The sequence below is a fragment of the Hylaeus volcanicus genome, chromosome 3 (assembly GCF_026283585.1).
Source record: "Hylaeus volcanicus isolate JK05 chromosome 3, UHH_iyHylVolc1.0_haploid, whole genome shotgun sequence".
Taxonomy (NCBI): domain Eukaryota; kingdom Metazoa; phylum Arthropoda; class Insecta; order Hymenoptera; family Colletidae; genus Hylaeus; species Hylaeus volcanicus.
In genome coordinates this window covers 17,323,066-17,339,248 of record NC_071978.1, presented here as the reverse complement: position 1 = coordinate 17,339,248, position 16,183 = coordinate 17,323,066, and the positions used below count along the sequence as shown (strand labels likewise).

The 16,183-nt window shown below is 32.6% G+C and overlaps 1 protein-coding gene and 1 long non-coding RNA gene across 2 annotated transcripts in view; one reads left to right on the top strand and one right to left on the bottom strand.

Moving 5' to 3' along the window:
* Positions 1 to 436: 436 nt before the first annotated feature.
* On the bottom strand, positions 437 to 15,879 carry LOC128873424 (uncharacterized). Its single transcript, XR_008456414.1, has 3 exons — positions 15,670 to 15,879; positions 4,426 to 4,579; positions 437 to 948 (listed from the first exon to the last, which is right to left on the bottom strand). It is a non-coding gene; the product is annotated as an uncharacterized LOC128873424 (long non-coding RNA).
* Positions 13,263 to 16,183, top strand: part of LOC128873423 (poly(A)-specific ribonuclease PARN-like) — a 32,416-nt gene continuing 29,495 nt past the window's right edge. The window contains exon 1 of the mRNA XM_054117006.1: positions 13,263 to 13,421. Within this exon, the coding sequence (XP_053972981.1) occupies positions 13,403 to 13,421 (19 nt within the window). The 5' untranslated portion in view covers positions 13,263 to 13,402. The remainder of the gene's footprint in view (positions 13,422 to 16,183) is intronic.

The window sequence follows — 16,183 nt, the reverse complement described above, 5'->3', positions numbered from 1 at the left end:
GAGTTTTATGTAAGACATTCTTCTTAGTTTGTTTTGTACGTCATGTTTTTAATTCTCTGCGATTGTGTAAGGAAATTTGGACTAGATTTAAAAACAACCTCTGGTTGTACCTTGCCATGACACAAATTATTCTGTGTCTGATAATGTGTGTACACTTATAAACGCAATAAAGATGTTACATAATGATCATCGAAGAAATGGAATATATATATATATTGTTCTAGATTGTTTTTAATTAGTGTATACTAGGAAATATTACATACGCATATATTATTTTATCAGCTTTTACATTTTTGTTGGAGGCTTTTGTATTTTATTTTGAGATTTATGATTTGTTTTTTAACTCTCTTCTTGGGCAATTCCTACATATTCGGATTACAAACTTCGATCCTTATTAGAGCATTCATAATATTATAATAAAGACAGAACTTAATTGTGATCACTTCTGTCAATTAAACTAAATTAAAACGAGTTCATAATTGCGATCACTCCATGAACAATTATTGAATGAATGTCAAAGGAATAATTGTGTTCACATTTGTTCCTAATTGTGTCAGTTAAATTGAATTAAAATGAGTTCGTAATCGTGCCCTCTCCTGCCAGTCTATTTCAATTGAAATGGATACATAAAGACATTTGTGATCGTTTTCATCCATCGAGGGCTTATTCGCCTGTATTTCTAGTGGTCGAGTGCCAGTGTCCTAGAAGATAACTAAAACGGTGGAGATCCCGCGTCGTTTCCCTTTTATTGCGATTGGATCTTTCCGTGGCAGCTTTTAAAAATAGGGCTCGGCTCAAGGTACTTGAGTTAAATCGGACTGATATCCGGAACGACGGTTCTCGACGTGGACATCGTACCTGTCGTAATGTACGGTATGGAGCCGAGTGGCAAATGGCTGGCACAAAACAGCGAGAGCTCCCCATGGGCTCATCCCCGTGAACGACCTCCTGCAAAAACATTAATCACGAGCTACTTGTTAGCCTGGCTCGCGTTATGGCTGTATCACGCGCCTGGTTAACGAAAAATACCGTGATTCGTTAAATTTTCGTGTCGCTGCTGCGAGATGTATTTTTTTTTTTTATCTGAAATTCGTCTGGTATTTCAAATGATTTATCCCTAGGTTTAATATTTTTTCGAACGGACATTGGACAGGCGACTCTTACGGATTCTACGGATAAATTCGTTGGGCACGATTGCTGCAAAACGACAGCAATAAATAAGCGGTGTGGCATATTATGTAGTTTGTCTGGACAATGTCATCGTACAAATTAAAAACATTAATGAAGAGAAATCAGATTGTATGGGGGATCGAGGTTCGCGTTGCTCCCGCTTTACGACTCTGTGAGGTAGTTTCGTTGTTGTTGTTGTTGTTGTTGTGTCAAGAAATTAACGACGTTTTGTTATTTACGTAGTAGTCTGTTATCGTTAAATTTATATAGAAAAATATATATTGTACATAAATACCTAGAATATTTTATGCCTACAAAATTAAATATTAAAATAATTATATAAATTTATGAAATACATTGTGCATAATTGCATATGTTTCTGCATTAATATACGCAATAAATCTATAAAATCCGCAATCTGCTTGTTATTTTCTTCTTCCTGTTTCTTACTGAAGCGTCCCTAGTAATAAAGAATCCGTTCCTCAAGTGAGCTGCAATTGCAAGTTTTGTGGAGACGTAGATTATTACTGTACCTTAGATTTCTTATAATTCAACGTAACTTCCAAATTTTTTTCATTCTATTGTTTTAGTTTTGTATTCCTAATAAATATCAACTGTACAAACTCGTTCTCTTACGTGGATATGTAAACTGTACAAATACTGATTCTTTTTTCATAAATTGTAGATACGATTTCACGAATCTTTGTGAAAGGGACATTTAAACTGCAAAATATCAAATAAAAATGCAACTCGAACGAAGAGTTTCCCGAAAGGGACATAAGTATTTCCTTTCTTCGATAACAAAGTACGCATTACAATTTCAATACCTTCGTATAAATAAAAATAATCGAATGTATTCCATACCACTCGTGTTTGATTGAAAAATGAAATCTTAAAATCCCCTTTAGAAAATTCTTCAGTTTGTCTCATAAGAGACATGCTAAATAAAGCGCCTTGACCCTTTATTTACTGAATTTCTCAAAAGTTGTTAAAATCTAGGCGTCCATCTTGGTCGTACATCATCTTATGAGTCCCGTCAGTAAATAAAGGGTTAATAAATTAGTCGAGGAACCGCAGCTCGGAGATTTCAGTCTTGGTCGATAATTCGGAACGCTTTTCCTCCGAGTACTCACGTCGACAAGATAAGTCCAAGATGAAGGAATGATCGTTATCCGTTCCCGCGCAAGAACTTACCTTAATTTTCGGAACCGAGGTGCTTGGCGCGTAACGACGTTTTTCCTGCGACGCTCTCCTTTTCGCGGTTTCCTTCCAACGATCTCGAGAAGGAAAATCGATCAGAGGTTAAATGTACCATGAAATTTGGAGAGTCCTCGTTTGCAGGACCGCCACGTCGCGGAGCATCGACCATAGAAATCCTCGAGCCTGCTTGAGCAGACGGACGACGACGGCTCGGGTGCTCGGGAGCTCCTCGAGGTAGGGCAATATACATGTAAAGAGCACTTGGACCCGCTTTACGACTCGGAAGACCCTTCCGACACGGATGATAGCAATCCGTCTGATGGAAACGATATTCCGGGCCCTACACCCCCCTATTGGGAAAACTTTTCCCCGTGGATGGTAACTTTGTAATTATTTCTCCGCCTGCGGAAGGCGCGGCGAATACGCTTTAAGCCGCTCGAAAAACGACGCTGAGGCTTTGCTAAGCGGTTTAAATATTTCATGCCCGTCGAGTCTATCAATCGAGAGGCTTCTGGCGGACGATTTTTGGCGGCTGGTGCCCCGGTCCTTGGTTACCCAGCTCTCAGAGACGTTCGAACATGTTCTCTGGGGGATTTCTCGCGTTCGATGCTTCGTAATCGAGATTAGGAGAAATTAAATATTTGTTATTGTAGGAAAAATATAAATTATTACTAGACTGCGGATCATTATGCAAAATAAAATATTTGCAAAAGAACCTACACAAACCGAATCTAAATAGAAATTTATTTTATTCTGCAAATATTATAACATGAACTTTACTTTCAATCTTTTTTATATTCTTGTATATTGTTTGCATTTTGTAGGTTCTTGCACATTCAAATTTACAATAAATGCATAAAGATCCGCAGTCTAATTATTATATATTATATGAATATAAATTATTATGACTTTCCTTCTCCTATTTTCTGTGAGTTGGATGGTATGTTGTTGTTGATCGTGTGAGTCGAATGTTCCAGAAGATGATCGATATGTCGCAGGGAGATGATAAAAATAGAGATTTTGTGAAATGCCTAAGGTTGATTTGAAATATGAATAGATCGAAAGATACAAGACTCTGGGATAATATCTCGTGAGGTACGACTAAGATCACGTGAAGGTAAAGTAATTATATTGATCTAACGTATGCGTGTTAAATCTACCATCGAGGTGTGTAATTTTTCGCTTGATTGGGTTAGGTTGTTGTCTAGTTTTAAAGAAGAGTGGTAACAAGCGAAACATAGAGCTGTGCAAGTTGTTATTTTAACATCTTCTGTGAATTTCATAAAATCTCCATTTTTATCATCTCCCTGCGACAGATACACCGAGAGTCTTCCTCGGGCCGCCTTGCCAAGCACATGCTTTGCACGAAACTATTGCCTATTACCTTAATGTTTAGGCTAATGGCCGAGACTACCCATGGTTTCATGTTATCTAGGCCTACAATTTCGTTAAAAGACATTTGTGAGACCTGAAAACCATCGACGATTAACCACCGTCAATGACATAACCAAGCAATTCTTTGTTGTCATTGGCACTCGATTTGCCAAAATTGTTTTACCGTGAAAATATCCAGGAAAAGATTCTCTTAATTGCCATGCTCTTCTCTCGATATCCCTTCTTAAATTTAGACGACGCTAACTTAGGTTCACATACAAAGGATTGCATACATTCTAATAAGAGTGATCAATTGATTTCCAAATGTCCCGATTTTGAATGAAACCAATTAAAAGCTTTAGATTTTAGTTTTGAACTTATGAGTCACTGACTGTCATCCAAATTGTATGTATTGTGCAACGATTCGACTTGTCTCTGCCACTTTCGTCTAATGGCATTTGAAGATCATTCAAAGCACCGAGATTTACAGACTGTTACCATGTCTACTCTGATTGCAATAAAATAAACAACTACAACATGAAGGTTTTAACGAAATGTATATTCATAATGCCTGCAGAGGTTGCGTAGAGATAGAGTGGTCAACTAGAGAGGTTTCTGTTACAGGAACAGATTTCTGGTCTGACATATTGCTGATACTTAGTGAATAATAGTATTACTTACCCTGGGTTGCTGAAGGGTCCTTCTATCGAACTGTCGGAATTCTCGAGTTTTCAAAGCATATTACTTAGGTGATATGTTTTCCCGTTCAAAGGTCGATAGTATGCGCAGTTTTCCATCTCACATGAGACCAGAAGCTGGGGTCATCCTCTCGCCACTAAATACGTTAAAAGTTGATTGAAAATAGAATTTATCGATGTAGTCTTTTGTACATACATTTTTCCTTGTGGAATAAATTGTAGGAATAAATGAGTATTTTTATGGCATTAAAAATGTTCTGTGTATGAATGTAGGTACTATTAGTTTATCAATTATAATTAAATTATCTTTATGATAATCAAAGTAATATTATATTAAGTTAAATACGATAGTATCAATAATGTAATACATATGCATATTTTATTAATAGTGTTAGTGTTTTGATTACTACAAAGACATATCAGATTAATGAAAATTGGTAAATCAATAATATTTTCATGCGAAACAGAAATTAAATGATAGAAAAATATTTATTCACAGCTACAATTCATTTCAAAAGAAATAATTAATATTAAAATTGCTGAAGCTCAAAATTTTATTCTAATTAAACTAAGTATCTTCCAATAATTGACTTATACATAGAATTCAATTTACATAAATTTACATAATATAGTATCAAAGTATAATTACTCTCTACTAGTGTATATATTAATATTTTTTTACGTTGCATTTGATTCCTAGTTTGTTATTCTGATTAAATCTAGCTCACCTCTAATTCATAGCACTAAAATTACAACATCATCTAACTACGCTCGAAGGGAATTATGTTAGGTAATAGTTGAGTTCGAGTTTATGGTTCAATTCTCGACGAATGTGAAAATGATCATGGCACAGTTAAGCTGGCAGGAACTACTAACGGAAGCCCTAAGGCAGTTTAATTGTGTACGTTTTCTGCGAATCACGTGGGACCGAGGGAGGGTATGGACATTCAGAGTGACCCTATAAATTCTCGTAATCTGATTTCGAGAGCAGTGAAACCGGCTTCCCTTTCGAAATCGAACCGGAGAATAATAGATTTCCGTGATTTCCAAGAACGTTTTTCCGTAAGGTATTGATGGCCACTCGCTATTGTTGAAGGTGCTTTGGAAACTTTCTAATTTAACCTCCCAATGTAGCTTATTATAATACTCGTAATGTTTCCATTGAACGGAGAAACTAAAACTATTTGAGAAACGAGGTCTAAATTATAATTGAAGTCCAATCCTTAACAGGAATTAAACGCTTTAAGTAAACTCGTGTTCGTACGATTTAGATAAATACAGTGTAGACCTAGTTGTGTTTTTATTATATTCTCAGATTTCATAGTAAGATTAAAAGTTGTATAATATTTCTTTCTAAATAAATGGTAAGTCTACTTTAGATTATATTCATACATATATTATGCACTTTGTGTAAAATATATGTACAACAGACGAAGAAATTAATTCGGTGGCTTTCTAAGGTAAGCTTACCATTTATTTAAAATGAAGAATAGCACAATTTTTAATCTTCTCTTAATCACGCATTCCAAGAGACCATATATAACTGTAAAATCAAAGGTTGGCACTTTAATGGTACTTTAATGTACAATAAACATCTGTTCTCATTTTATTTGTGTTTTATTGTAAATTACATAGTAACTTTATTACCTATTCTTTTGTGTACGTATTATTAAAATTATTTTGCTCAGTTGGAGATGATTTAATAATTCGCTACATCTGAGAATGACCGCTTTGAACCAAAAACGTTTACGTTTTAAAATTGTCTTTAATACGAACAAAAATATAAAATACTTGCAAGACACTGTTTTTTTTTTTAAATTATTTGGAAGCGCTGCTTTCGTTTACAGAAAGCACATTATGCGATACAGGGATAAAAGCCGCGCCTCTTAATCACGGTAACGTCGAAGTTAGGTAAGAGTTGTTAGTTAAAATACACAGGCAAATGAACGTCGCGGGAATCTAAGGAATGATTAATATCCGCGAAACCAAATCACTGTGACTAATTCGTAGCTCGAAGCCGGGGACCCGGTGGCGCTTTATAGTGCCATAACACAAGCGCAAGAAACTCTCTGGTACCTTTGCAACAATTTCCACCCCAGCAATCGAGTAAAACACGAGACGCTGCGCCACCCTCAGCGTTACGAACTTTCATTCGTCCCACCCCTAACCATTTCCTATCGGTCAAAACAATTTCACAGTTTCTTAATAGACTTAATAAATCAACCGGCTCGAATATTGAATCGGAACCAAATTCAACCTTAACAGCGTTTTATGAAAAAAGCCGGATCGCTTCGATTGCGTTTTGCAACAGGACTCGAGTGCAATATCGTATATCACGCTTCCTGTATTATGCTGAATCTTTATTAAAATTCTTCGACCCCTCGCCACGGTTTTCTTTGATGCCTTTATGAATTTACTTCGAATACGCCGCAGTAATTTATGGGTTAAATGTTTGTTCTAAGGAATTTAAATAACTCACCCCCGATGTGACAGATTGTGGTTAAATACAATGGCAGCCTATCGCTGAATATCGCCCCTAACAGTATAAATACAGGCTGCACATAAATTAAATTATGATGTAATATTGTATCAAGGTAAGGAAATGTAAATACTAAGTTGTATTTGCATGTAGCAATACAAATTATTATTATTTTATAAATAAAGATTGGTGATTCTGTTACTGACGTGTATCCAAGTTTAAACATGTTACATTGTGAAATAAACAGGAAATATTTTGTATGGTTTTGCTCGCAAAGTTGTTTGACTTTTAATGATAGCAGATTTTTTATAAAAAAATTGTTGCTGGACCGAAAGAAGAAAAAAATAGCAACTTGATCTCTAGAGTACTATTACGTCGCATAGCTTATTGAATAAGACAAATATTATAATTAAATGAAATATAGTTTCAGATTGCGGGTGTTTATGCAAATTCACATTTTCATAGATACAGAAAAAGAATTTTTCCATAGCATATTATTTTTGTGCCATTCATTTTATCTATTATCTAAAAACTTAATTTGGATTATATCGCATTTGTATACTTATTATAAATTGTACATTGTCTCTTATTAAACATACTGTTGCGAGGACCCTTTGGATGGATCCAAGGCCTGCTGCTGCTCGCGACCGGAACATGAAGACAGCGAGAAGAAGGCGATCGGATTGATCGCCTGTCAAGCTGTCAGATTCGAGCAAGACGCTATTGAGAGCAGACGTTCCGAAGCTATATTTAATTGCATTCCTATTGTACACATTTCTATTGTAAAGCTGTTTGTTATTTATTAAAGTTCGTGTTTACTCATTATGCCGAAACGCAACAATACGAAGAACTTAATTACCGAGGTCAATATAAAATCAACTGTAGTGTCTTTTTTGGTAAGTATAATATATAGACTGCGGATTTTTATATATTTATGGCCACTTGAGGGTTGGACAAATCTGTGAAAATGTGTGGAAATGTACAAATATACAAAGTATCAATAATAAAGCTTTTATGCCGTTTAGAAGACAAACCATACTTTCATTTAAGTTTCAATTCTTTGTTGTAAAAATATATACGATAAATATTCGTTGGCCTCGATGATTTTAATGTTAAACGAACAAAATATTGAACTTACTGTTCCATTACTTCGTCCGCTCTTGTCTAATAAAACCAGCTACCTTACCTCCTCCTGAAAAATTTACATTTCATGCAGCGAGGAATTTTACGCGAGCCAATCAGGTGTACTAAATTTCAGCTACAACTCACAAGATCACCGTACACTTTATTTACAGCGAAACGAGCCACTCGGCCAGAACAGAGTCCTGCAATTTTTTTTCCTCCGGGTTTAGCGAGATTTTATTAACCCATTTATTCTTTCCAGATCATTTCCGCTGAGAATTGCGGGCGGAAAACGTTAGTTGATATCGTGACGCTATTACGGCGCTGCAAAAATATCACCGGGGAAACGACGGATCCGGGGGATGTTTTTCCTAATCAGGAATACAGCTAATAAGGAGAATTGATGATTTAGGGGCCGAAGGAAGAAATAATAAGAATAACTGTTCGGGGCGGGGGGAGGGGGTAAAATGAAATTAAGTCCCAGGGAAACGGCGGAACCCTCTTCGGAGGTGCGAAATCTCGAAGGGCCGCCCTTTTTTATTGCTCATACCTCCAGCCGACTGGCTTTCATCGGTCCCGCGTAGACAAAATGAAAAATGGCTTCTTATCGACCGCGGGACCTTGCGTAACTTTTCTTTCGAGTGGTTATATAAATTACAGACATCCGATAGAGACTCAAGTAACGGCGCTAGGGGTCGCCGAGCCCCGATATCTTCAAACAGCTCGAACGAAAATAATGCGCTGTGGGATGCTCGAAGACATCGAGAGCTCCTTACACGCTGTTAAGGCTTTTATCGTTTGTAATCGTATTTTGAGGGAGCTATCATTATCAGATGGTACAAGTTTTTTCTTATCACCGAAGCTTATCTTCCGTGATGTGCAAAATATAATTGGAATAAATAAATTGGAACGCGAGCTGCGTATTTGAAGGTGAAATGTTTATTGATGTTATTGATCTGTCGGCTTTATTTTGAAAACCTAATGAATAGTAAACAGTTAAATTGGTTATTTTTGTAACTAGCAAAGCTGATTTTGGTCGTCTGAAAAATTTAATTGCGACCAGTAAATTCAATGGCGATTTGTGTATTGAAGAGATATTTACTGACGTTAATTATTTTTACTCGTGTAGCTTTGCAGTTTGATAATAAATAATGGTAATAAGTATCTGAATTTCGTAATGTGCAAAATATAATTGCAATAAATGAATGGCATGATAAGCTGTATATTGCAGGAAGAATCAATAAATAACAAACTTTTAAACTATTTTCTTATACAGAGTAAAATATAATTCCAAAAATGGTATTGGAAAACAGGCTATGTTTTGAAGAAAGAAGTCATGTGTCGATATCATGACTTTTAGCTGTGCAACTATCCAGTTCGATGTTCTTCATACGTAGCTTTCATTTCGATCGAACAATAGATATCGAACGATACAATTTTTCTTTTTATTGATAAAGCCGGTCTTCACTTTCTGCAAAATGTAATTGTAATAAGTAAATTGGAAGATGTCTTGGACAGAAAATTTCTCCATCAAAGGCCAAATTTGCAATTGGATGTTTTCCATGTGTTTGAAGTAGATTTAGAAGAACACCAACCTTTTCATACAAGATGGTTATTTGCAGTATTCTTAATCAGAGTATTGGAATGTTGTAGGAGTCTATCATGATAAATTCTAGTAAATCTGTGAATTTCTTCAGTAACATAACATACATTAAAATCTATATAACCTATGTAAGTAATAATATAATATAATCCATCTAATATAGTACATAGAATTTTTGATTGAAATCTTTGTACTTTTACGTTGAATATCCTAACACATTTTCAGGGTTAAGTCCCACGTGTACAGAACAGTTTTAGAATAATTTTGTATAAGAACAATTTATCATCAATTGGATATTTTGCCCCACAACTAAATAACCAGAATATTTCTGTGTTTTAGTATGATTTTATATAAGAACAATTTGTTTCCAATTGAATATTTTGCCCTACAACCCAGTAACTAATATATTTCTCTGTTTTAATATAATTTTCTATCAAAATTAATTGTATTCAATTGAATATTTTGCCCTTCAATCCAAGAACCAATATATTTCTCTGCACTCCGTTTTCAAATTCTTCTTCTCCTGTTGACCATAATGTTTCCATGTTATCCTCCTATCAATATTTATGAGGAATCTATTATGTCGTTAAGTAACGTAAAGTAGCTACTCCGACTATTTTGTCGCAACACATCGAGTGCCGTAAACATCCAGAAACTTAATACGCTATCTCACTGTGCTCGATGATTAATAATGAACGACAAACGCAGGCAGGAACTTGATCAGGAACTATTAGCCGCCCCAAAAACGCTTCGACCCTCTGGGAAAGAAAGAAATTGGCATTGCGCAGAACCTCGAATAGGCGTATTCCGTTCTAAATTGGATCCTTCGAATCTTGTCCTCCGCTTTTATTTCGCAGTATTGTTCTTCCAATCTTCCCATCCGGTCAACCATTTGAAGGAACCGATTCGCAGTTCACGAGCAGGAGGACACATTGAAGAGATAACGATTGGAAGCTTAATTCAATTACCTTTCAATTCGCTTTAATTAGTTCTGGTACGGTAGTAACGGGTTGCGGATCATCGGTTTGTTATCACTACGAATTGTTTGCCGATATGATTGAACTTCATTTTCCATTACATATTTCGCTATATGTGTTACGATTTCTTCGTGACAATTTTTCATTGAGAATGGTATCATGTATTTCTCTGTGCAAAGTTAAAATATTGCACTATCAACGTAATATTATATGCAAAATGATTCTCTAAAGTTCATGTCAATTCTTGAATTTCTATCTGTTTCTCCATTTGTTAAAGTATATTTCAAACATATATTTCTTATTGTTTTAATTTTTATCGTATGGAGGCTTTTTGTGTTTTCACTTTAAACATTATTGATCCTGATTTTCTTTTTTCAACGAAATAAAATAATGTGTACTTGCTCCACATTATTTAAAGTTTAATCAATTTTGAATACAACTATCTTCATTTCTTAATAAATATAATTAAATAAAAAAAAAAAAAAAATATGTATGTAACGGTATGAATTTTAATAATTGTAACGATATTTATTGATAATACAATAACGTTGTTGACTTAATACTGATGTCAAAGTTCATATAAATATAAGATAATATATTTTAAATTACGAATGAAAGATTTATGTAAAAAATGAATATAATTCTTTACATAATAGATGACATGTCCTAGAATGAAAATACATATTATCTTAAATGTTCTTCGGAAGTATGTAATGCAAAAAATTGTAACATGTATAATGTAATGCAACTATGTCATATTAGTGCCAAATTATTTGTAATGTTTTTCTCACAAATGTTACTAAGAAATCCTTAAACAAAGATCAATTGTTTGTATGTAATATTTATTATTTAAAAAAAAATTATTGTTTATTACAAAATAAACGCACGTTATGTTATTGCTCTAACCGACTAAAACAATAAAGAAATTTCTTTCAATGATTATTTATTCATATCAAAGAGCAAACAAATCTGCAATTAATTTGTATTATTGTTATTGACAAATTTTGCGTTATTGTCGTAAATAAAACACTAATTAAAGACTTAATTCAATATATGTATAATCAGATTACCAGGATTTGTAGTATAGTAAAGTTTAAAAGATATTGTTAATTTAAAGTACAATTCAACAAGTTCTTACTTATCGTAAATAATCTATATAAATTATCTTATATCTATAAGAGATATCTTAAATGGTGTTTCAATGAGAAGTATTACAAAACTTTGACGAATCGCCTTGAAAAACCTCTAAAAGTTTGCTATTTCAGCGAATTGTGGATTGAGTTGAGAAGAAAACGAAATTGCCGACAGCACGTTACGTTTGTAAAACTGTTGTACCAATACTGCAATCCAATTGGCACTGTTTATCTCCTTACATCACCACAGAATTGATCAGATACAATTTATCATAACTTTTATTCGTTTGGATTTCTCTGCGATTGTATTCACGGAACACGTAACACAAATTTATCAAACTTTTACGATAGCGTTACCATCCGTTGGTACAAGTTTATTGAAACTTTTTTTCTGAAAACTCAAACTATTGAAAATTGTCGATAAAATTGTAAACTATTTCTTAAAAATACTCAGTATTGATTTAAAAGTCTGTATTGATCATTGTACAAGTACGTAATATAATTTTATTAACTCAATATATTTTACCTTTTAGTTTCAGAATTTGATACTAGGTGGCTGTTTGATTTTTCTATTTCTCATAAGTGATCACCAATAGCAGCAGTTTATATATAAGAGCGTTCATCAGATAGCTGCATATGGGAAGTGACGAAACATAGAACTTGATTAGCCATGATTAATTCATTATTTACTTAATGGACGTAATTCTGATCCTACTTTAAACTTCAATATTTTGCCCACGCAGATCTATTCTGCAAAACTGTTATTTTGTAAAATTTTCAATCAGTATATAAATAAATCATTAAAATTACAGTGAAATAAAAATTCAGTAGAGGTAATGTTTGGGTAACTTATAATTCATACAAATTATAAGCAACCAACAAAATTTTGATGAATATATTTACTGTACTTCTTAGTAATTTAAATATATATGATTTAACTTTGATTTAGGTCTCATTTACTTCATTCAAGTAAATTATTTGATACAATCGAAAATATTTAATTTCCTACTTTGAATAACCAACCAAAACACTTAAAATTAATTTTTAATTAGATTATTGTGGCAGGAAAATATAATCTATGCATTTTTCAAATTCAATTCTTGTTGCTGAAAAATGTAATGTTTATTTGATTGAAAACTTAATCACAGTAAATAAATGTATGTAACTTAATCACGGTAGGAAAATGTATATGTCCAAAGTTATCGTATGCTCTGAATATACCCAACCGTAAAATGTTTTTTATGACAATTAACATTAAGTAGTACACGCTACTACAGCTAACAACAAATAACTGTAAAATGGATTTTTTCAACATAAATAGCTTATTTATCCATCAACTTTCAGAGTACTTCGTATCACTTCATATTTTAAAACATTCGGAATCACGAATGAATAACGTGATAGTACGTATGTTATGTGATAGTACATAGTACGCTGAACGTATTATAGATGACGCCACTAACAACGACCAACTTTCATAAATGAAGTTTCCATTCTAATGTAACCATTCGATATGGTTGAGTACGGAAAGCTCGTGTGGGATCGGTGGATCCCGTTAGTTTTCGCGTCTAATTCCAGTTCCGGGTAAGAAATCAGAAATGTCTGCTACAGGTTGAATGTGGATAAACAACGTATAAGGTTAAAAAATGGAAGTGACTCGCAACAGTGAGTAATCATACAAAATTAACGCCATACAAGTTGTATGTGCGGTCCTCGTGATGATTGTGTGCTTATAATATTTTACTTTCTCTGTGACCAATTTCTAATGCCGAAGTTCTGTGTACGTGCATGTTGCATCGTTTGAATCAACCGTTCAAAGATATCGATAGACGTTACGAAAAATTAGGACACTTCTTTCTTTATATGGTTGGCCCACATTATTGCCTTTTTCCTTTCCAACTGGATTCTGTACTTGATAAGACACCACACAGAAATCTGTTTTTCAAAATGTCTCATAACTCCTATATTTCCTGATAATCCATGTGACTTTGTAGTACTACATTTACTCAGCTCATCTCCTTAATGATTGTAGTTTTTTTTTTGAACTGAGTAAAATTGTTGTGCTTCTTAAAATATAAATTCTGTAATGGATACATCGAGTTTCTTAACCTAGTTTGATAACTGTTTACAGATATTGACCTATTATCAATTTAAGGTTGAATGTATTATATTTTTAATACAAAACATTGTAACCAGAAATAATCAGAAAATCTATTATGGATAATATGGATCCATGTAAATGGATCGTCATCGACAGTACTTTTTGAAATATAAAGGAACGATTTTATATTTGTATATAATAGTATCTAATGCTTCAATATCTTTTAGATGACATTGTTATTGGAAGATCTATCACAAAACTCTTCAATGAAAACCTTTGTTAATTGGCTTTTTATGAATGTAATGCATTTGATGTTTAATATGGATTAATTAAATCATGTTTCAAATAAGGTAAATGTGTTGTATCAGAATCATTGTTTATACTGTTATTATAAAGCTTTTATAAAGTTTTCATTCAAGTTATATTTCATATTGCTTATAGAAGTTATGATAAATATAGATTTTATCTTGTATATCAACATGGTTTGTTCACTTTATATCCCTTATATCCCTTTCCTATTATATATGACATGATACAAAAAAGTGTAAATGTGTTGTGCCATAATTCATCAAGAGTGTTGGATCTATAAAAATTAGGATTTTATAAAATTGACCTCTCACAGAAATGAATTAACAATTTTGGTATTAGTTTATAATGTTAAAGTATGTTTTAAACTATAAGCATTATGAGATTAACATTTCAAGTGTACTTTTACTTTTTAATAATACCCAATATCTGTATTTCTCCCATGAGTTGTTTTGCGATTCAAATACTTGAACCGAATAATATTGCGAAAGTAATAGCAAAGTCTCAGCATTTCACTTTGTAATCATCCATGTGAAGAATAATAATCAAATCATAATAAATTGTAATATTCAGATGTATATTTGCAAAATAATCATTACTGATTTTATCATTATATTTCCATTTGTTTAAATATTAAGTACTATGGAAACTGTTATGTTTACTTTTTGTCATATCTTTGGTATCAGTGTTTTCAATTAGTTTCAGTTAATATTAATGTAACAATGTTAACTATAAACATAGAAATTTTCAATGTCACAAATTAGAACACTGTTAAAGTATTGAATCAAACATTATTATGAAACAAACTTTCAGTAACTATTAATAATGATGTATTTGTATTATTGGAGAAATAAAATTTTGTTTGTCATAATATGATAAGAGAATTTGGTTCACATGTTATTGTTTTTTACATTAGTAGAATAATATGTAATGTTAGAAAAACAAATATTATATTATATAATTATGTTGAAATTTGTATAGTTGTATTTATTTGAAAAGTATTTCAAATGAGAAACGAATTTAATCTTGAAATTATGCAGTATTTCTATTCCAATGTTATAGTGAAACAAAAACCATGTGTCGGTAAATCGTAAATCAATGATTTTTAAAAGCGAACACCAGAAAGTATCTATTGTTATTATAAAATGTATTACGCTTTTTCTGTGTTCGCTTATAGTTCGTAATTATTTATCGCATTTTATTTACGTAGAAAACTTTAAAATGCCGTCACATGTCGATAAAGTAACTATCTAACCGTACGATTGCAAACTTCTTCCTTTTTGATATACTTTTCTTTCATCTTCTTTTTTCAGAATTCATTAATATTTACATTTTTGTGTTTTTCATTTAAATCAGTTTAAAAATTTGGCTATATTCTGTAGCATGTTTTCAAAAAATCGGTACTAAGTTTTCAAGCTTTATGTTGTCACACTATTTTCGGTTCAAATTATTCTTTTCATATTTGAATAGAATAAATATATATAAATAAAAGTTTAATTTACTTACGATTATAACACGAAGAGAATATTTTTCCATCTAGATGATCCCCGCATTTATCGTATTGAGTGACTGTTAGATTCAAAGATTTATCGTGGCACCGCATTTTAATCCTTTGTATTGTATCATATCTATGTTTTTGTTATACATTTTACACTTCACACTATGAAAATACTTGTCATTGAGACTTTTATTCACTTGGTACAAATAATAAATCGATAATTCATACACATCCACTCACTTCTAATTAGCACTACTTCTAAGTTTCCACTGCCAAAAAGTTAGGTATCTTAGCACATGAGCGCGAAATTTAAATGTACAATTTAATGTGACATAAAAGTAATTCCGCTTTTAATAATAAAATAAATATATATTATAATAAATTATTACAAATTGAAAATTGATAGAAGTTATAGTTACAATTGTTACATTGGAAGATATTATGATTAACTGATAATTATGAACAATGTTACAGTTGTGCAGTTAGTATATACCATTTTGTTTATTGCTTTTCAATCATCAC